Source organism: Mustela nigripes, chromosome 11 (genome assembly GCF_022355385.1).
Source record: "Mustela nigripes isolate SB6536 chromosome 11, MUSNIG.SB6536, whole genome shotgun sequence".
Classification (NCBI taxonomy): domain Eukaryota; kingdom Metazoa; phylum Chordata; class Mammalia; order Carnivora; family Mustelidae; genus Mustela; species Mustela nigripes.
This window is the reverse complement of record NC_081567.1, coordinates 4,970,403-4,993,033: the sequence shown is the minus strand read 5'-3', so window position 1 is coordinate 4,993,033 and position 22,631 is coordinate 4,970,403. Positions and strand designations below refer to the sequence as shown.

General features: G+C 45.6%; 1 protein-coding gene across 1 annotated transcript in view; it reads right to left on the bottom strand.

Annotated features, from left to right (window-relative positions):
- Positions 1-22,506, bottom strand: part of PMS2 (PMS1 homolog 2, mismatch repair system component) — a 26,347-nt gene extending 3,841 nt beyond the window's left edge. Inside the window, exons 1-13 of the mRNA XM_059414394.1 lie at positions 22,387-22,506; positions 20,158-20,297; positions 19,223-19,309; positions 18,936-19,038; positions 17,825-18,008; positions 14,892-15,059; positions 14,225-14,322; positions 13,038-13,137; positions 11,588-11,672; positions 9,699-9,854; positions 6,547-7,405; positions 2,373-2,540; positions 406-506 (exon numbers count right to left, since the gene is read on the bottom strand). Coding sequence (XP_059270377.1) covers positions 406-506; positions 2,373-2,540; positions 6,547-7,405; positions 9,699-9,854; positions 11,588-11,672; positions 13,038-13,137; positions 14,225-14,322; positions 14,892-15,059; positions 17,825-18,008; positions 18,936-19,038; positions 19,223-19,309; positions 20,158-20,297; positions 22,387-22,409 — 2,272 coding nt within the window. The 5' untranslated portion in view covers positions 22,410-22,506. The remainder of the gene's footprint in view (positions 1-405; positions 507-2,372; positions 2,541-6,546; positions 7,406-9,698; positions 9,855-11,587; positions 11,673-13,037; positions 13,138-14,224; positions 14,323-14,891; positions 15,060-17,824; positions 18,009-18,935; positions 19,039-19,222; positions 19,310-20,157; positions 20,298-22,386) is intronic.
- Between the last annotated feature and the right edge of the window lie 125 nt (positions 22,507-22,631).

Below are 22,631 nucleotides of genomic sequence, written 5' to 3'. Positions count from 1 at the left end.
CCACTGAGCCACCCAGGCGCCCCTGTTTTTTTTTTTTTAAGATTTTAATTTATTTATTTGACAGACAGATCACAAGTAGACAGAGAGGCAGGCAGAGAGAGAGAGAGGAGGAAGCAGGCTCCCCGCTGAGCAGAGAGCCCGATGTGGGGCTCGATCCCAGGACCTTGAGATCATGACCTGAGCCGAAGGCAGAGGCTTTAACCCACTGAGCCACCCAGGTGCCCCGAGAGGACTCCGTGACTTGAAGAGCACAGTCCCCTCCAGAGCTACCTGTGATACGGGAAGGGAGGAAAGCAGCATTATGCATTCTGGGGGGACCGTGTCCATCTCTGATGAAATGCACGGATCTACAGAACCTCAAAGACTGTCCCTGGCGCTGACAGGATGCACGTCTTGACAACTCACCCTCTTCATCAATGACAAAATCAAAGCCGTTCTTTCGGAATATTTCCAGGTTTTCTATGAGAATAGCTTCATTGACAGCCGTTAAGTTGAGAGTCTGCGGTCTGAAAGAACAGAGAAAAGCGAGAGATTCAAACCCAGTCTCAAAGTCAGACCTTTGGCTACAAAGCAGAAGGGAAACTAAACCAGTACGTGTGTCTCCGAATTCCTTTCAAAAAGCAATGTTTTTAAGCAGCAACACTTTCTTGAGCTACGTGCCTTTCCTGTCATACGACTGCTTGAGAATTCCTGTTTAATCTTTTATTAAAGTTAAAATGACCACAAAAGCAGCTGGCTTTCCTCAGTCACCCACCCCCTCCCCACGGCCTGGGCTTCTCCGAATCCGCTCCTTAAAGATATCGGGAGAACACGAAGATGCCATCTTTCCCTCCTGTGCTATGTTACAGCATCTGAAGCAGAATAAAGAGCATTTGTTTGCCATCCTGCCCCTTCTGTCCGAGGGGCAATCCGTCCCCCGGTGCTCCTGGATTCACCGAGCGCTTAGTGAGACAGATAATGGCTCGGTCTTGGCCCTCATGGAATAAAAGACCAGTGGGGAAGAACACCATTGGTCAAGTGGTCAAACAAACTATTATTACACAAAGCAAGCTGCCGATCAGGAGAAAGAGACACTCAGGCTGTAAGAGCACAGAGCAAGGGAGACCAACCGGGAGGCTGGGGGCAGGGAAGGTGTCTCTGAGGAAGGCGCTTCTGAGCTGAGATGAGGGAAGGGGTGGCGGCAGTTACCAGGTAATGGATGGAGGGGCGAGTGCAGGGACAAGCATTCTAGGCAGGGACAAGTCTATGCAAAGGCCCGAGGACAGACTGCTGACATTCCCAGAGCCACACACAAAGACACTTTGTTCTTCTTGATGGCCATGTGAAGATTTATCAGGCCTGTCCAGGTTTTGGAAACAAAAGATGGCCATTGTGCCTTGAGTATGGAGAATGAGGAGGTGAGGGCATAGGGAGACCACACAGGGCCTGGTACAAAAGGATGGACCTATGATCTTTATCCTTGAAATATGGCCCATCTAGGAATCCGAGTGGCCTGTGATTACCTGAGCTAACCTGAAATGCCATAAATGAGAGGTTATTTATCTAAGATGGCTGAAAACTAAAAGATCTCTGTAGAAAAAGTAGGAATAATCCAGTGTGATAAAGTAGCTTTTTTTTTTTTTTAGGACTTTATTTATTTAGAGAGCATGGTGGGGAGGGGCAGAGGGAGAGAATCTTCAAGCAGACTCCCTGGTGAGCCCCCAGTCCAATGCTGGGCTCGATCTTATGACCCTGAGACCACAACCCAAGCCAAAACCAACAGGCAGATGCTCAACTGACTATGCCACCCGGGTGCCCTGATAAAGTAGCTTATTGAATGTCTTTAGTGTTACTATTTAAACCTGCTGAAAATAAACAGAATTCACCCATTCCATAGGAAAGAGAGTACTCTGTAAACTCAGCGTATTTTTCCTGCCAAGTGACTATTGTAGCTGAAGTTTTCTTCACACCAGCATCTCCTCCTGTTAGGATCTGAGTGTGTTTCTCTAGGTCGTTGAATTCCCCAAATACAAATCTAGGACCTCAGGGCACCTGGGTGGCTCAGTGGGTTAAGCCTCTGCCTTCAGCTCAGGTCATGATCTCAGGGTCCTGGGATCGAGCCCCGCATCGGGTTCTCTGCTCAGCAGGGAACCTCTTTCCTGCTCTCTCTCTGCCTACTTGTTATCTCTCTGTCAAATAAATAAAATATTAAAAAAAAAAAAAAAAGGACATTACATATTAGTTGTAAGAACTTGGGCAAGTCACCTAACTACTGTGTTTGTGCCATAGGGATGCTTGTGGCTAAAGGACTGAGACACACGCCTAAGCCCTGAGGTCTTAAACTTTAGGGCTGAAGAAGACACTGAGAATTCTGAACAGGAAAACGAACTCACGCTATGAGCCTCTGACCCTGGAGGGCAGTGTGTTGCTGCAGCATCTCAAAGTTGTATTTCTCGTCTGTGGCGTGCTGGTCCACTATGAAGATGTCGGCGTTCAGTTTCGTGATTATAAATCCCAGGTTAAACTGACCAATGATCTCCATCTCGGCGAACATCGCTTTACTGTGTGTAGACAATGTTCATTATGAGACATTATCATTTTAAAAGATTACTTTTCATAGACTGTAATATAAAACCAACAGTACAAAAACATCAAAGAGAGAAAGGCCCTAATAATTTCACTTTCTTGGGGGTGCCTGGGTGGCTCCGTTGCTTAAACAGCTGCCTTTGGCTCAGGTCATGATCCCAGGGTCCTGGGATCAAGCCCCGCATCAGGCTCTCTGCTCAGTGGAGAGCCTGCTTTTCCCCCTCCCTCTGCCTGACACTCTGCCTACTTGTGCACTCTCTCTCTGTCAAATAAATAAATAAAATCTTAAAAAATAAAACAAAATTTAAAAATTTCATTTTCTTTTTTAAGATTTTATTTCTTTGAAAGAGAGAGAGAGAGCAAGCACACAAGCAGGGCGAGGGGCAGGTGGAGAGAAAAAGCAGACTCCCCGCTGAGCAGGGAGCCTGATGCGCGACTGGATCCCAGGACCCTGAGATCATGACCTGAGCTGAAGGCAGAGGCTTCACCCACTGAGCCCCCCAGGTGCCCCTAGTAATTCCACTTTCTAAAGAAAACATCAGCTGTTGGCTCATTCCTCCAGCTCCCCAGAGACGCATTAGTTAGAACTGTTCCTCTGGCGTACCTCCTCGCAGACCTTTGTCTACACGTTGTTTTAAACAAACAAAAATGGGATCCTAATTCTTCCTGCTGTTCTACTGCCATCACTTCACAATGTGTCTCAGGTGCGTCCCCAGACCCTCCCGTATCGAGCTCCTTCATTCTCTCCGGGGGCGCACAGGAGCTCACTGCGTGGGTGTTACCACAATGTGTCTGGCAAAGTCTCCACCAAAGGGCACTTCAGCTGCTTCCATTTCAAGTAATAGGAAAAACGCTAGAACAAACGTTCATGGATGTCAATCCGCACTATCCTGGGGGTATCTCGGTGTGATGAATCCCTAGGTGTGGACTAACATTCTTCTGTATTTTGACAGACCTACAGAAGCGTGCACACCCACCAGCGGTGTGCAAGATACCTTTTCCCACCCCCGGGGGTCAGTCCTTCTGACACCTGCCAAGCCCACCAGCGGGTTGTTGGGTGGGTGGCTTCAAAGTCTGACTCCGTGAGTCACCACGGGCGTCAGGGCAGACAGGAGACACATAGCACCGCTGATCTTCACCGGGGACGCGGACATCACCATTCTCCAGCCCACACGACTCATGAGCACCGGCCCCATGGCCGCAGGATGCGGGACTGTCAGAGCTGGGGCGGGAGCACGTGGGTTCGCAGACCGTGCCTGGAGCAGAGACCGGAACCAGCCCCTTCTTTCTGTAAGCACTCCCGTGCCCCGAGGAAGTCTTCCCACAGCACAGCGGCCGCCTGGGCGCCTGTGGGGCCTGCTTGGGTGGGTGCATCCCCAGTCAACCAGGGGCGAGAGTCTAGCAGTGACGCCTCCGTGCGCCATGGGTTACCAACCTCCCATTTCCTGTCGACAGGGAGAGCCGAGCACGGAGCTCAAGTCCAAGGTCAGGACCAAACCAATCCCCAAGCCCTATCTTTGAGGGTGTGTCTCCTGGGACCATTCCTGGTAATGATTCCATGTCAGAGTCCAATCAAGATACAAAAACCACACCCGTGATTTGAACAGGGAAAATTCCTAAGAAGGTACTGGAAGCTAGTGTAAGGTTAACTACTTAGTTGAGTAACACAGGATTAACACAGGAGTAGCAAACGCAGGAAGCAGCTCCCACTTCCAGGGATACACCTGAAGAAGGAACTGCAAGAGCACCCCTACCCTCCCCCCCGCCCCGGGGCTGAGTTTCCGACCTGCCCCCCACTGGGTAAAAGTACGTCTTCTAAGTCTCCTGCAGCAACCCAGTGAGCAGCGCTGGGCCTGCAGCTGGCGGCTGCCTTGTAGGAGGAAAAGACAAAGGCAGCCAAGAAGCAAGGAGAGAAGCCAGGCTCCGGCAGTGTCTTGCAGTGTCCCTCCAGCGCCCCCTACTGACAAAGCCTGACAATGCCCCCAGGAGAAAGGCTTCAGGCCGTCCAGCTGCCAGGGTTGCAAAGTAGGCAAAGTACAGTGGATCTGAGCTGAGAGGCAACACACGAAGGCAACTCCCTGGCTCCCCAGGTAAATTACGCACAGGAAGAACGTGAAACAGCCCGAAAACTCAGGCAATTTGTCTTTGCCTGTGTATTTCCCACCATGAACTAAAACACTGTAAAATTTTACAATTTTACCTTCAATGGCTGCCTAATCTTTCACTCAGAATGTGTCTCAGGAAAAAGCCATCAGCAGAAGCATAGCTCAGAACCAAGAGCCGATCCAGCAGCCGTGCACTGAAGGCGGGAAGCCAATGCTGAGCCCACCACAGACCAGGGTTCTCCAAGCAACCAACTGCACTATGTGTCATAATGCAGATTCCTGGGCCCCATGAGATCTACTAAGCAGAACCTCCCAAGGCTGGCCACAGTTCTGCGTTTCATGGAAGCTTCCTCGGTGATTGTTATGTACCCAAATTCCAGAACCATGACCACAGGTGATCAGTGAGTATTTGCTGATTTAAAAATCACTATTTTTAGGGGCACCTGGGTGGCTCAGTTGGTTAAGCATCTGCCTTTGGCTCAGTCATGATTGGCTCAGGTCATGATCTCAGGTCCTGGGATCGAGCCCCGCATTGGGCTCTCTGCATAGCGGGGAGCCTGCTTCTTCCTCTCTGCCTGCCTCTCTGCCTACTTGTGATCTCTCTCTCTGTGTCAAATAAATAAATAAAATCTTAAAAAAAAAAAATGAAATGACTGTCAAAATTAGGCAAGCCTAGTTGTCTGGACAAAAAGTGTCACAAAATTTCAATGCGCTATGTACAAGACACAGCACGTTTCAGTACCCGCTCAGACAAAACATATACAACATTCAAAAAGATGAAAGTTACATATTTCAAGAAAATTCCTCATTTTTAGAAATCACTTTGTTGATTATTCTCAACAAAGTGGTGGTGACCAGCATTTTCTATTAACAGCATTAACAGTTTTCTTTAAATTGAATCCCTTATTACTTAGCCTTACCCGAGGCAATCTTCTGGAAACCACAGGTTTGATAATGCATTGTAATTTCTGGTAATAAATCAATAATAGGGGACACCTGCATGGCTCAGTCAGTTAAGCATCCGCCTTCGGCTCAGGTCATGATCCCAGGATCCTGGGATCAAGTCCCACATTGGGGGTCCCTGCTCAACGGAAAGCCTGCTTCTCCCTCTGTCTGCCTCTCCCTGTTTGTGTGCACGCATGTGCGTGCCCGCTCTTTCTGACAAATAAAGAAAATCTTTTCTAAAAATAATAATAAATAAATAAGATAAAAAAATTTTAAAAATAAATCAGTAACAAGAAATAGCAATGTCTCCAAAAAGCACCAGGAATTCGGTTGCTGTGAGCTGGAAATCTTCAACAAGAGGAAGGAAGTTGGGGTTGGGGTCAAGGAGGCACTGATTAATATGGGCTGATGGAAAGGATGTGCTAAGAGATTCTAAGGAAACAATTCTTGAAAGGTTTCATGGAGAAAGAGCTCTTCAGAGAAAATTAATTTGCTGCACATGAGAGGCAATGAAAAGAAGGTGGTGAATGGAAAAAACATCACCAAGGACCCATCTGTGAGGCTAACTAATGGCCAATCTGTGCAGTGGAGATGGACTCTGAAATCAGAATCTTCGAGAAGGAAGATTCTCCGGGAGAAGGAAGAATCTCCGGGACAGGAAGAGGGAGGAGCTTGGGCAGGTGTGATATGGGGATGTGCCAGGTCTGTGGTGCGGGGGAGGCCCCCAGGTACGTCTGTCTGTCCAGCAGCCAGAGGACCAGACCCCCTGCACTGAGGCGGGGCCACACCTGCGCCCTAAGCCAGGAGAGGAGAGGCGGGCAGAGCAGAAGACAGCCAGGGGCGCAAGAGCAGAGCCTGGAAGAATCAGCCTTGTCCCCTCACTGCAGCTCACAGACACACGCACACAAATGCTCCTGAGGAAGAACCTTACCTTATCTCCTTTCTCAGCTCCTCCTCTGCGGCCTGGTTTTCTCCGGGGCAAATCTTGGCCCTGAACTTTCTACACTTCTGGGCTGCTTCTCTCTGCTCTTCTTGCTGCTGTAACTGCTTTATCCGATGAGCTAAAGAGCGCATAGAAAAGGCCAGGGGCACGATTTTCTTGTGGATTTTAACCGCCACATCAACCTGCGATGCTGACGAGGTCTGAGTCTTCACCGGCCCTTGGCGGGCGTCAGAACCAGAAGGGATTCTGTCTTTCTTAAAACGCTTTGTGTGTGAGGAGGACAGGTTGGCAGGCCCGGGCAAGACTCTCTGTGTCCGACCCCCATCCTCTTGGTCGAAATGGTCTTTGGGGTCTGCAGAGTGATGGTCAGTCTCAGGGGACTCCTCCAGAGATGCCACGGTTCCTTGGGAAAACCCCCTGTTGGTGTGATGGCCCGTTTCTGGGGCGCCAAGCCCTTCCTCCTGGTCGGCTGGCAGGCAGCTGTGCCCAAGGTCCTGCTCTGTGTCCCCTCTGTCCCTGCGGTCACAGGGGCCCTTTTCTGAACACATCAGCTCCTCCTGGGGTTCGCACGAGTCTGTGCCAGCGATGGGCTTCTGGGTGCAGGGGGGGTCCGAAGCTCCAGGAAGCCGTTCTTGTCTCTTCTGTCTTGGGGACACCTGCCGCAGTTCAGGGCTCTTCGGACCCTGAGGCCTGCTCTCTGCTGTGTGCCGAAGAGAAAAGGTCTCTCTCAGTCTGGAAATGGTCACTGCCCTTTTCTCTTCTCCTCCGGTCCTTAGCGAAGTGGCACCATCCTGCTTTTCTGGCTGACGCTTATCCGTTTCTGCCGAGTGCGTTTTTATTAAGTGACCTGAGTAGATACGAACAGAGCAGAGTATCAGCGGCGGCGCGGAGATGGGATCAGACAGGGTTTCCGCTTGAACAAGCCCTTCACTAAAGCAGGGATCCAAATGGCCGATCAAACACACTCCCAAATCGGGCGCCTGGGTGGCTCAGTGGGTTAAAGCCTCTGCCTTCGGTTCAGGTCATGATCTGGGGGTCCTGGGATCGAGCCCCACATTGGGCTCTCTGCTTTGGTGGGGAGCCTGCTTCCTCCTCTCTCTGCCTGCCTCTCTGCCTACTTGTGATCTCTGTCTGTCAAATAAATAAATAAAATCTTTTAAAAAGAACAAACAAAACAAACACTCCTGAACCTAAGGGAGCCAGCCCTGCTGTCCCCGTCAGAAATGGCGCCCACGCCGGCCGAAGCCACAGACAGGGATGTTCTTGGCCCTTCGAGTCATGCCAGCCCAATCCTGGAAACGACCCAGCTAGCCACAAACGACCCGTGGTGGGTAAATACAAGGGAATGCTGCACAGCAAGGAGAGGGAACGCATTGGGTGCCCCACGTGACATGGTGAGTCTCGCGAGATATCGAGAGAAAGCAACAAATCCCAAGAAAGTCGGGTACTAGGTGGCTTCAAATTAAAAGCAGGTAAAACGAATCTGTGGTGTCTGAAGTCAGGAAAATGGTCACCACCGGGTGGTTGAGGGGTGCCATTTCTTGACCTCAGGGCTCACACACTTGTGTCTGTCTCTGTATCCAGTCAAACGGCTGAAAAAGGACACTGGTCAATCGTGCCTCAGGATGTTCTGATATTCTAGCAGGTTCTTTTTACGGGGGAGCCTCTGGCAAAGTGCCTGTGAGCGGGCTCAGAGATGCCACCCTGGCCCGTTCCACAAAGATGCGTACGCAACTGACCATCGTCCGCTCCCCACTCCACACACACCCGGATCTGCAGCACCCCACACTGAGAGCAAGCAGGGCGGACGGGGGTTCCCTGCATCCAAATCAAAGTTCTGCCACTCGACTGTCCAAGTTTCTGTGCTCCTGCCCCACCCCAGCCCTCGGGAGCTTTACCTCCACAAGATTCCAGGTTATCAAAATGGGAGCCCGCCTGGTGTCTTCCAAATCGCCCTCTCCCATGCCTGGGGTGCTGGGAATGGAGGACAGAGCTGCTCTGTATCCCTGCCCCTCCCCTAAGCCCCTGACTTATAGCAATTCCTTTACCTTCCATGTTCAAAGCCTCATCCTCAAACCATTTCCTCTCACTGGGAGCCATACTCATCTTGTCACCTTAGCCTTCCACCAAACCCTAGTTTCAGCACCCTCCGCGGCTCTGGTCTTCCCCCAATTTGGAGGATACAACGAGGGGCACCCACGACCTCCAGCTCTGCGCACGCGGACACGGAGACTGGGGCAGGCTGGTCTGCAGAAGACAGGATGCCCCCCACGGAGCAGATGTGGCCCTCAGGGGTGGTCATGGCCCACCCTTCCCTCCGCCAAGGAGGGCAGCTGGGGCTCAACTCTGGTCCCCCTCCCAGATGTCCTGGCTGCATGTGGTTTGGATAAAAAAGAATCAAACTTTAAACAGATGGCTGATCGCGTATGACCAGGCAGTAAGCTAACAGTCATGCCTGTTACTCTTACAGACGTTGGGTGAGCTTTGTGGCAACACTCATTCCAACGTGGCACTCCGTGAAGAAGTCACGGGGTGACACGAGGGAAAATGGCAGAGTGAGGGCCTCAGACACTCCCCGCTCCAACAAAGAAATGAGAAAATGGGCAAAAGTGGTCAGTATCGGCTTTTTTGGAACCCTGGAAATGAACAAAAGGCTTGCCCTGCACACGAGTGTTTATTAAAGAGAAACTGTATAGTCCTGGAGAACCCGCATCTTCCCTGGGTCGGCCTCACATGCCACCATTTCTCTTATCCATCAGATTTCCTCACGTCTGCGGCTCACACTGTCAAGTGTGATGCCTCCTCTGAAAGAGGAGATTGTTGGGGCGCCTGGGTGGCTCAGTGGGTTGGGCTTCTGCTTCGGCCCAGGCCATGATCTCAGGGTCCTGGGATTGAGCCCCGCATCGGGCTGTCTGCTCCGCAGGGAGCCTGCTTCCTCCTCTCTCTCTGCCTGCCTCTCTGCCTACTTGTCATCTCTGTCAAATAAATAAATAAAATCTTAAAAAAATAATAAATTAAAAAAAAAATAAAAGAGATTGTGTTCCATGTCAAAAAAACCTATCCCTCCGGAAACAAATAATGCGAAGTACCTCAACAGCTGTGAGTTTTAGAAGCTGTCTGTACACCCACATTCCTCTCACCTTCCACATCCAACAACGGCTGCTGAGAGACACTGAGTTTGTTGACGTCGCTGTCAAACATTCCTACCAAAGACGTCTTTAAAATCGCCAACAGAAGCTTCTCTTCTTGCAGTAAAATTTGCCTTTTATCTGGAGTGACGTTGATATCAACACATTCTAAGGCAAAAAAAAAAAAAAAAGAAAAAAGATGTTTCTTTTGTTTAAAATCACCTTTAACAACAGAAATTTTCCCATTACAGTTTTTTTCACTGGCACTTAACAAAATTACTTTTTTTTTTATTTTTAAAGATTTTATTTATTTGAGAGCAAGAGAGAGAGAGAATGAGTGGAGGAAGGGGCAGAGGGAGAGGGAGAAGCAGATGCCCCACTGAGCAGGGAGCCTGACACAAGACTCGATCCCAGGACCCCAGGATCACGACCTGAGCTGAAGGCAGACGCTTACCCAACTAAGGCACCCAGGCGTCTCATTAAAATCATTGCAATGTCCAGATTAATATTCATAAACTATAAAATTAATTCTTTCAAATAAACAAGAAAAGGATGAACCATTTATTAAATGGATGGAATATGCAAGTATTCAATTGGGTAATTTGCAAAAAAAAAAAAAAAGGCAAATAAACACATGAAAACATACTACAGAAACTATAAGCTAAATGAGGTCCTTCCATCTCCCACTGAGATTGGTTTAAAAATGATACTACCCAGTACACCTCTGGTAGATGTGTGCATTAATACAGCATAGTCATGGACACAGTAATTCTAGCTCTAGAAATGTATCTTTTTTTTTAAAGATTGTATTTATTTATTTATTTGACAGAGAAAGAGATCACAAGCAGGCAGAGAGGCAGGCAGTGGGTGGGCAGGGGACAGACTCCCTGCTGAGCAGAGAGCCCAATACAGGGCTCCATCCCAGGGCCCTGAGATCATGACCTGAGCCAAAGGCAGAGGCTTAACCAACTGAGCCACCGAGAAGCCCCTCTAGAAATGTATCTTAAGGAAATTACCTAACTCACAGATAACAATTACAAGGATAGTATTTAAAGTTCTAAAAACTTAAGACAACTTAAATAAGGCTAAAAATTTTAAAGTTTGAGATACTAGGCACTTTGGTGTCTCAGTCAGTTAAGAGTCCTGACTTCTGGATTCTGCCTAGGTCACAGTCTCAGGGTCATGGGATCGAGCCCCGTGTCAGGCTCTGCGCTCAGCAGGGAGTCTGCTTAGAATTCTCTCCTTCTGCCCCTATTCCCTGCTTGTGCACACACATGTGCGCTCTCCCTCTTTCAAATAAATGTATCTTTAACAAAAAGTTTAAGATACAATGGAATAGAATGAACGCAGCTACTAATATCATGTTTCTGATAATTTTTAATGTCATGGAAAAAGGAAAACATTCATGTCTAAAAATAAAGAGCTTGATACAAACCTACTCAAAATTATTTTCTCCCTGCAAAGGATAGGAGCAGGTATATACGCCGTTACCTATTTTTTTAAGTTGTGCACCATATCTCTAAGTGCTTAGAAAATAATACTAAAAAAAAAAAAAAATTAGGTAACAATAAACCAGAATTTTCCCAATCGGAAGAAAAATATGCATCATTTTTAAAATCAGGGAGAACGCTTAGCTTGCCTTCTCCCTTGGGTGCCAGGAAAAAGTCACATTTGTCTGATAATACAAGTAATCCTGTCTCAAGCAGAATCAGGAAAATCTATAAAAAAAATAAGTCTATAACATTAAAGGTCTGTACGTAAGAAAAGAAAGGAAAGAAAGAAAAATACATTGTAACTATCGCTACAAAAGTCTCTTTCCGGTCGTTATCAGGGCTTTATGATTTCATTTCATTCCTTTCGGGGTAAGGCACCAATGTGACAGAGAGCTCGGTGGAACTTACCTGAATCAACAGAAATATTAAGAACGACAAATGGATACTGATGTCGATTATACATGTGATAGACCTCGTTCACGAGCCTGGAGACCTACACACAAAACAAAGATTAAAAACGAACATCTGCTCCCCCAACATGCAGTCCTAACTAAAGGGATGTATTTTAACAGCTTTATTGAAGCACAGGAGGCCTCCAATAAACTACACGTATTCAAAGTACACAGTTTGAGAAGTTTACAGTCAAGGTCAGTAAGATTATCATCAAGACCATCAGTACAGCCATTGCCCAGAAAAGTCTCCTCGTGTCCCTCAAAGGGATATTTTTAATTATCAACCCCTAAACCTGAATCTTTTTTCCAATCCAAAGATGCTTTTGAAGAAATATCAGAAGATAGAGATGCAGCCTATTTATTTATCTATTTTAACTCTGGTGTCGTTAACATGATGCAGGTGCAATTTAAATGCTCATAGCGGTACCTGGATGGCTCAGTCATTAAGCGCCTGCCTTTGGCTCAGTTCATGATCCCAGGGTCCTAGGACTGAGCCCTGCATCGGGCTCCCTACTTACTGAGGAGCCTGCTTCTCCCTCTCCCACTCTCCCTGTTTGTGTTCCCTTTCTCATTGTCTCTCTCTCTTTCAAATAAATAAAATCTTAAAAAATAAATAAATGCTCATTAGACACAGGTTAATGTACACAGAAATGTGTTTATATGACTTTATAATGTGATTATTAAATAGGGTCAAACTATAAAATCGCACCATCTACAATCCAGTGGAAAATGCATAGGTTGAACCACTAAAGATGCACAACCAAAACTGAACCACTAAAACCCATGTAACCCTATCAGAATGACCAGCTTCAGTGTGAGGCAGAAGGTATCAGGGCCCTTAATTTCCTGGAAAAGGGACAGAAGAGAAAAAAACATGAAGCATATGCTCATGTGTCAGTCTTGACTAAAAAGTCCACACCTGACGTGCCTGGGTGGCTCAGTGGGTTAAGCCTCTGCCTTCGGCTCGGGTCATGATCCCAGGGTCCCAGGATCGAGTCCCGCATTGGGCTCTCTGCTCAGCGGGGAACCTGCTTCCTCCTCTCTCTGCCTGCCTCTGCCTACTTGTGATCTCTGTCTGTCAAATAAATAAAATCTTTAAAAAAAAAAGTCCACATGATGGTCAATGTTCTTAGATGTTTACTTTCTACAAATATAGTAACTTCTATAGTAATAAATATGGGGGTTATCGATTGGTAAGTGTAAACACATATAAAAATGCATAAATGAAATAGCCATATAGTACATTTCTTTAAATGGCTGAATAAGATAATTTAAAGCCATGTTTCTGAGTCAAAGTCCTAAGTTTCATGTAAATTTCCTGTGTCAGGAGACCTTTCTTAGATGATAAATAAAACTGAACATTAAAGACAAAAGAAAGAGCAAACACAAAAAAAATCTTTAAATACCTTTGCTGGGTCACAAGGCCGCCCATTGATGAAGAAAAACTGTCTGTCTGTTGAACTTCTTCCAACACCATGAGCACAATAAGAGATGAAGCCTGAGATGCTGTTCAATGTTCATACGGTAAGGGCAGGATTCCAGAATGAAAGGGTTAATAACACATCAGAGGGCATGTTCTTACAGTAAAAACAAAATAAAAATAGAATACCTGGTGACTTGCTAAGTATTAACATTTCAGTTAATGTGTATCTGTGTTCCATTCTGATAAATCATTAGAAGAACACAAACCTTCTGGAATGTTCCTTAGCTCCTGTAGTCAACTAATTCACCACAGGCAACGCAGTGGTTTCAAAATGTAATTGCTTCAGCTCTCCTCTCATACTTGACCTATTAAATTCTTGGCCTCATGCAAGGAGTGAGTTTGACCTCAGACTCTCATTCTGGAACCTTCCAGATGACCCCAGGGGCTATCCAGGGAGTCCAACTACTTGTATTCATTATTTCTGCCCATATTCCCTGCCCTTTAAAACTATGCTCTCCATCAGCAAACCCCTGTCTACTAATATATTGTGAAAGTGCTTACTCTCCTTGTGAACTACCTCAAGGATATGCGCACTTCCATAAGAACAATGTCTGCAAAAAGAAATGAGTCCTGGGAAGCCTGGGTGGCTCAGTGAGTTAAAGCCTCTGCCTTCCGCTCGGGTCATGATCTCAGGGTCCTGGGATCGAGCCCCACATCGGACTCTCTGCTCAGAGGGAAGCCTGCTTCCTCTTCTCTCTCTCTGCCTGCCTCTCTGCCTACTTGTAATCTCTGTCCGTCAAATAAATAAATAATCTAAAAAAAAAAAAGTAAGCAAAATAAATTTTAACATTAAAAAAAAGAAACAGGGGTGCAGGTTAAGCCTCTGCCTTCAGCTAGTGTCATGATCCTGGGGTCGTGGGATGGAGCCCTGCATCCGGCTCTCTGCTCAGCGGGGAGCCTGCTTCCTCCTCTCTTTCTACCTGCCTCTCTGCCTGCTTGTGACCTCTGTCAAATAAATAAATAAATAAATAAATAATCTTTAAAAAAAAAAATCATAAAAATTTTTAAAAAGCAACAGTGATTTTAAGATTAAAATCACCATCTTTAAAAACGAAAAGCTCCAGAGAAAACATTTGATCGCACTTTTCCCCCCTACAGCCACCTACTCACTGAAAGAAGGTGCGGAGGGTGTCAGCTTGGCTCAGCCCGAACTCTTCACAAACGGAGTCACTAGGGGGCAGCTGAACAAAGGGAATGAGGCTTTGCAGCTAAAAGAAAGCAAGTCACAGTTAATTCCTAACAAAAATAGGAGGAACCCAACTTCAGAAAGGAAGATACAGAATGAGGGCTTTGGGTGTTTCCTTTCCTTGGACAGGCCATTCACATTAAGAGCACAAAGAGTCTCGACTGCTGCTTCTGGCAGTAAGAATAAGTGATTTTTTTAATTAGAAAGATGAACTGCTTGGGCTCATCCTTGTCCGTAATGAATACATTGCCCACGACATATTTTTTTCAGATGGAGAGTAATAGGAGGGCTTTCTTCTCTGGAAGAATAAAGTAAAACAATCTATCAGGCCTCAACATTCATTTCTGTGATAAGTATCTAATACAAAAATCAATCATTGGGGGCGCCTGGCGGGGTCCGTCAGTGGAGCGTGCGCGACTTTTGATCTCGGGGTTGTTAAGTTCGAGCCCCACGCTGGGCGGAGAGCTTCCTTAGAAATAAAAAGGAAACGTGATCACTGGATTTTGTTTTTTATTCTTTGGAAAGGACAATGGAAAGCTGCCCTAACTACGGGAGCAACAGAATGTTTGTTAAATAACCGGCCACCACTACCTGTTTGTGCCCGAACACCGAGGCAATGTTTTCCTTTACGCTGCGGCTCCCGCTGGTGCAGACCACCGGCTGGCGTCTCCCTGGTCCCACCTGATTGCTGCAACTGACACGGATGCCCGCCAAAATGATACAGTACGCGTGCAAGACCTGGACCATTTTGGCGTACTCCTGGGTGAAAAAACACAAATGCCAGACTCCGCGTTACCCTAATCCTGCAAGAATTACATGATTCAAGTTAAAACACGCATCTACCTCTGTACGTGCTGTACAAGAGAATTCACCGGCTTCGGTTCCTAGCCACACTTCTCTCGTGCCCACAGTGTCCATGCCCACTGCTGTAACTTTATTTTTATTTTTATTTATTTTGTTCTTATTCTTAGAGAGAAAGAAAGCGTGAGTGGGGAGGGATGAGGGGGAGGAGCACAGGGGGAGAGGGAGGATCTCAGGCAGACGCCCTGCTGAGCATGGAGCCTGACCCCGGGCTCCATCCCACAACCCTGAGGTCATGACCTGAGCCGAAATCAAGTGTCAGATGCTCAACTGATGAGCCACCCAAGGGCTCCCATGCCTGCTGCTATAAAAATCCAAAAGTGCATTCCCTTCGACCTGTAATCTTTTCTCTAGCAATTTATTCTTATAGAAAGACTGGCACAATCGATCAAAGATATATGACAAAATGTTCACTGGAACAATCCTGTGAAAAATTAACCTAAACAACCATCAACAAGGAGCTAATTATGAGACACCCATATCATGGCAGAATAATAAAGAATAAACTAATGAGTCAGCCAAAAAGGTACCTACAATATATAATATGATCCTAGTTTTTAAGAAAAAAAAAATCAAAACATATGCATAAAGGTTCTATACATCCGTACACATGTTTGGACATACACCAAACTCCAGGAGGTCAGCTGAGACAACATCAACTTTCTATTACCTACAACTCTGTATTACTTACATGTTTCATATTCTGTATTGCTTGATTTCCTTATATTAATTAATTTATCTCAATTTTTTTTCCAAGATTTATAAAGAAACAAAACTAAAAGGAGTCTGGAGAGACATACAACAATCTGTCAACAGGGGTCATGTCTGGCAAGGATGAGTTCTTTATTCCTATAATTTCTGAAGCACCGATTTTCTTATGATGAGATACAAAAAAAGTTTTTTTCTATATGAAAATTTTTTTTAATAAAGATTTTATTTAGTTATTTCACAGAGATCACAAGTAGGCAGAGAGGCAGGCAGAGAGAGAGGGGGAAGCAGGCTCCCTGCTGAGCAAGGAGCCAGATGCAGGGCTTGATCCCAGGACCCTGGGATCATGACCTAAGCTGAAGGCAGAGACTTTAACCTACTGAGCCACCCAGACACTCCCAAAATGTTTTATTTTTAAATAAAGAAAGGGATGCCTGGGTGGCTCAGTAGGTTAAGCACCTGCCTTCAGCTCAGGTCATGATCTCAGGTTCCTGGGATTGAGTCCTGCACTGGGCTCCTTGCTCGGCAAGGAGCCTACTTCTCCCTCTGCCTGCTGCTCTCTCTCTGACAAATACATTAAAAAATGTTCAATAAATAAATAACAAAAATGTTTAAATTTTTCCTGTAGTAAACATATATTTTTGTGAAATGTCATCGTTCAACCAGTAAAAATTGCTTTATAAGAAAGTTTTTAGCTGCCTATATTATATAACTTTTTGATTATGAAAAACTATATATAAAAAACAGAAAAGCACAAGGAAGATAGCAAAAAGCACACATGATCGCACCTCCCAGGATAACCACAGGTGACAATCATTCATCTTCACTTCCAGCCTTCTTTCTACACATTTGAGGCCAGCTGCTTTGTTTTTATAAAACTGTAGTCATCTGAAGTATAATTACATATACATACATTTATACACAGTTTTTAGCTGCTTTTTTATTTTTACTTATTTTTTTTTAAGATTTTATTTATTTATTTGACAGACAAGACAGACAAGGATCACAAGTAGGCAGAGAGGCAGGCAGAGAGATAGGAGCAAGCAGGTTCCCCGCTGAGCAGAAAGCCCGATGCGGGGCTCGATCCCAGGACTCTGGGATCATGACCTGAGCTGAAGGCAGAGGCTTTAACCCACTGAGCCACCCAGGCACCCTTTAGCTGCTTTTTTAAAAAATGCTTTATTTTATTTTATTTTATTTTATTTGTCAGAGAGAGAGAAAAAGAACACAAGCAGGGGGAGCAGCAGGCAGAGGGAGAAGCAGACTCCCCACTGAGCAGGGAACTTGATGTGGGACAGCTGAAGGCAGACGCTTCACCGAATGAGCCACCCAGAAGCCCCTATAACTGCTTTCTTAAACACGATTATATAACATTCGGTTACTTCATTTTCATTCAAATACATAAAAGTTGTAATAATTCATTTCTTAGGAAACCAAGAAAAATAATCTTATTAAGACCACAGATGGGGGCACCTGGGTGGCTCAGTGAGTTGGGCATCCAACTCTTGATTTCGGCTCACACTGTGATCTCAGGGTTGAGAGATCGAGCCCCGCAACAGGCTCCGCACTCAGCATCGAGCCTGCTTGAGATTCTCTCTCCCTCTCCTTCTGTCCCGTCCCCCCCGCTCCTGTGCAATGCTCTTTCTCTCTAAATAAAATCCTTAATAAAAACAAACAAAACTATAGTTAAAATTTAAAAATTTTACTTCTTAAAGAACTCATTGCCATGTTACAACACTTAATAAATATGCCTTGGTGATTTTTTTTTTCTTTTTAAAGAAAAAAAAAGTGGGGTAGGGGTAAATCAACCTAAAGTACAGGCTTTGGTGGGAAAAGGCAAACCAAGCACTTTACAGAAAAATTCAGGGAAGAGAATTCACAAAAGGGTTAACTTTAGTTTCGTGCATGTTATGTCACCGAGGCTCTGGGAAGCTAGGGTTCTGGACTGATTGTACCTTTTTAATATTCCTTTGAAACTCCTTATGACGTACAGGAAGCGTGTGAAACAGCTGCTGCACACTGACAGTCGTCCCTCTGGGGCGTGGGTGGTGGGTTTTCTGGACGATCTTCCCATTGTGATCAAACACCAGTCGAGTCCCGACCTTCGCGGATATGTGGCAGGTAGAAATAGTCACATCGCTGTGAGAGAGAGCAGGTGCCACGGGGTCAGAAACTCACAGGGCTGCGAATCACATGCTCATTTTTCTGACTTTCGTCCTCTAAAACCCCTCCTGAAAAAATGCTGATCCCTCTGAGTCCATCCAAGAAGTTTCCATGAGTGAGGAGTCACCGTAGCATCTAAGGCTTTGCACCTAGCGGACAGTGAGACACAGAGTTCTGTAAATGCTCTGTTTTGATCAAAGCTTTGATATTTGTTTTTTGATTAAGCTGCAAAATAAAAGATCTCCGAGCTTACATATTAATGAATAAAGATGTATTTCTCAGTTTTAGTCCTACTGTTCTAACAATTGTTAACAAGGATCGAAAAAATATTATAGTTCCAATGTATAAATAACAATTCATATAAATTTAGAATCTGTTATACATAATTAAGAACTTTGGTTAAATTTTTTTCCTAGGGGCGCTTGGGTGGCTTAGTGGTGAAGGGTCTGCCTTTGGCTCAGGTCATGATCCCAGGGTCCTAGGATTGAGCCCGAATCGGCAGGCTCCCTGCTCAGCAGGAAGCCTGCTTCTCCCTCTCCCACTCCCCCTGCTTGTGTTCTGTCTCTCCCTCTCTCTAGCAAATAAATAAAATCTTAAATTTTTTTTTTCCCTGAATGTTTAAATAAATCAAAACCAACACGTCTATAACTTACAGTCTCTCTGCTATTTTGACACTGAGAAGGGCAACGATTTTCTTTACAAGAGTATTTACTTCATTTCATTGCTTACATTTTGGAAGTATTACCACTTAGATTGGCAGTAAGATAAAACAGAATGTGGACATTAAAGAAGTTGAGGCATTCAGGATAGAAAAGAATAAGCAATGATTCTAATCTATACATTTTCATTTTCAGAGAGATCTTTTATAAGGGGTCAAGTTAGTAGACAAAAATATTCCATCACCTCAGTGCACAGAGTGAGCTCAGGGCTTCTCCCCGAAAGCCAAAAGTTTCAACCTGAGTTAGGTCAGCAAAGTCTTGAATCTTAGAAGTGTGATGTTTCAGAGCTGAAAGAAAGGTACACAGTAAGACCCAAGACGTCTCAAGTGATATACTACTGACTATTCACAATACTTGCTAAAGTAACTGGTTTCTAAAAAGGTATTTTTGTTTCCGAAGACAGTGTGACTCAAAGTTGTTGAACCATTTTGCCCAAATATTTTAAAACAGGATGAGAAAAATTCAACTTACTTAAGCCTTCAAAGTTGTCTTCTTCTACCCCACATCCATTGTCTGAAACTTCAATGAGCGCCACCCCATAGTCTTTAAGCCTAAGATCTGAAAAGTTTAACATACTCATTTCTCAAAGAACTCATCCATCAAAAGCCTTTATAGTGACATGATTTATAACTTACCTAACGCAAAGGTGAGTCATAACTATATTTATTTAAATGTACTACTGTCATTTGGTGTATTTCATTTTTTTTTAAAGGCCCTCTTGGCAAATTATTAACCCAGATAAAAGAGTTTCATTTTCTTCCTTTCCTTCCTAACTTTCTTTCAAAAGGATAATTTTAACATAGTCATTAAAGAGAAAAGGCACTGGAATCTGACTTCCCAGAATCATATGATCCCAGCTGTGGAACCTCAAAAGCAGTAAATTCCTGTGCCTTCATTTTCTTATTTGTAAAACAGGTAAAATTACAACAATAGTAACTCTTATCTCATAAGGTTGTTCTGCATCTTAAAAAAAGCCGTGTGGCGCATTAGTAAGAACACAATAAAAGTAACTGCTTTTATAATTACTACTATCTACCTAAGTATGAGGCACCTAAGAGATGCTCAATTAAAGTTTAAGAAATAAAATTTCTGGGGCACCTGAGTGGCTCAGTGGGTTAAAGCCTCTGCCTTCAGCTCAGGTCATGATCCCAGGCTCCTGGGACTGAGTCCCGCATCGGGCTCTCTGCTCCTCGGGGAGCCTGCTTCCTCCTCTCTCTCTGCCTGCCTCTCTACCTACTTGAGATCTCTGTCTGTCAAATACATAAATAAAATCTTTTAAAAAATAAAATAAAATAAAATTTCTCAGTCTACCAACATTTGATGGTCTCATTACAATCACAAGTGTTTCTTGAATAAAAGAGTAAAAACTGATGGTTCCCTGTGGCTTAACACTCTCCCGAACTTACCAATAGTAGTGGCTCCAGCATCCACGCTATTTTCAACCAACTCCTTCACAGCAGTACTTAAACTGAGTACTACTTGTCCAGAACAAATCTGATGGACTGACTTCCGATCGATAGGTTTGATGGCCTTAGCAAGTTCTGTGCTAAAAACACGCATTATGAGAACCAAAGTGAAGAAACATTTATGTATTTTCATCTTGGTTTTAAACCCAGGAAATGATTCACCTCTACTAATAGCCAATGCATCTAACACGTGCATTTATTATATTAACAGATCCACTGATTACATTCACAAATATACATGTTGTCCTATAATTCTTACACTTTCATCAAAAAAAAACTTCTGAATAGATACTTCCAATGCAATGGATATTTAGAAATTTAGTTATGCTGGGATCTACGTGGAGGAAACACATGTACCCCTCCAACAATGGGTCAATAATCTTCGGCGACAATGGGCTCTTCTTCTGAAAAGTGAATGCAACACTTCTCCCACCAGTGGAAAACCCAACAGCATATTGGGAAATACACAGTGTTTATGTGAAAACCAAAACCATCTTAGAAACTGGGTACCTGTTGTATATCTATTTCCATAGGAGCCTTTGACTCTCCCCTCCAAGTCCAGCCTGACAGCTGCTGCTTTAGCAAAAACCCCCAAAGTTCTTGGCCTACCTACCTTAAGAGTTTCACAACCAATCTGTTTCTACTCTCTCCCTATTTCAACCCACCCTCCATGCTACCAGTTACTTAAGAAATCACAGATCTGGACAAGCAACTTCTCTGCCTAAAATACCTACAAGTATAGGGGTGCCCAGCTGGATCATTTGGAGAAACATGTGACTCTTGATCTTGGGGTCCTGGGTTTGAGCCCCATACTGGGTGCAGAGATTACTTGAAAAATAAATTAGTTAATTAAGTGAACTTTGGGCGGGGGAATCTATGAGCATCCCATTATCTGTTATATGAAAATCTAGTCCTATGCAAAACTGGACCCAAATCTACTTTTCTCTCGTTCCCTCCAATCCTCCGTTCACCAACTCCCCTATATTCTAGTTATAACAAACTGTTCATATCCCAAGCTCTTTTAGACACTGCACCTTGCCCATGCAGGTCTGTCTAGACTGTTCCCCTCGTGCTCCTCTGCCTCGCAAACTCCTGCTCATCCCAAGAACACATTCCTCATGTTCATTAGTTTAGCCACTTTTTTGTAAGAGGCTTAATTGATCATGTGGCTGTAAGAGAACCCAGGAGCCTCCCTGCGAGAGAAATCTTTGGGTAGTCGCCCACAACTGCTAACACACAGCAGACCCTCAATAAACCCTTGTAAAACAAGCAACAAACATCTTTGCTCTTCCTTCGACCTTGCAAAAAAACTGCTCTCAGATTTCTCTTAAATGTGGAAACTGCCGATGGCAACACAAAATGGAAAGAAGTGTCTCTGACACTTACTTAGTCGGCAACACACCATAGGTCACAAGTCCACTTCCGATATTTATGTGGAGGACGGGGGATGAAATAGTTAAACACGGACAGCGAATTTGCAAGACTAGCCGGGGGGCGCCTGGGTGGCTCAGTGGGTTAAGCCTCTGCCTTCGGCTCGGGTCATGGTCCCAGGGTCCTGGGATCGAGCCCCACATCGGTCTCTCTGCTGAGCAGGGAGCCTGCTTCCCCCCCTCCCCTGCCTGCCTCTCCACCTACTTGTGATCTCTGTCTGTTAAATAAATTTTAAAAAATAAAAAAATAAAAAAAATTTAAAAAAAAAGACTAGCCGGGACACTCGCCCCTCCGAACTGGGTTAGTCAACAGCAATGATATGCTCAAGGAGATGCCAAACTTCTGCATTTTTGAAACCTGTGCGGCTATGCAAATTAGCATGTTTTGAAGCCTCCCCAAATAATCTCAATTTAAAACAAAAAAAGAGAAAGAGAGAGAGAAACCAGGTAGAAAAGGAGTGAGTTCAGTTTCCTGGGATGCCGTGCTCCCGCTGCCAGTCGCCGGACACGTCCAGGCGTCTAGGCAGAGCCTGCCTGGGAGCCGGCCGGATCCCCCCGCCGACCCCGACCGCAAAGCGCCCTCCAAAGGGCAGCGGGTCCCGGGAGCGCCGAGGGGCCCGCTCCGGGGCCTCCGCGGGCTCCCCCAGCGCCGCGGTCTCCTTCCCTCCCTTCCAGGGCTCTGGAACGACGTGGGCATCGAGGATGGCGACCGCGAGGGGACACCGTACGCATCGCTCACCTCGGCCCCTCCGCTAGCTCCATGGATCCAGAACCCGACCCGCCTCCCCGACTCGAGACAGTTCCCGCGGCAGCTCCCACGGAGGCCCCGCCTCCCTGCCGCCCATTGGCTGCTTCCGACACCGTGCCCCGCCCCTTCCGGATGGGGGTCTCCGTCGCTTCCCACACCCCCTTCTTGCCGATTGGTTGTGTAAAAAGTCGAGGCTGTGACGTCCAGAGGGCGCGGGCCAATTAGACCGCACGGAC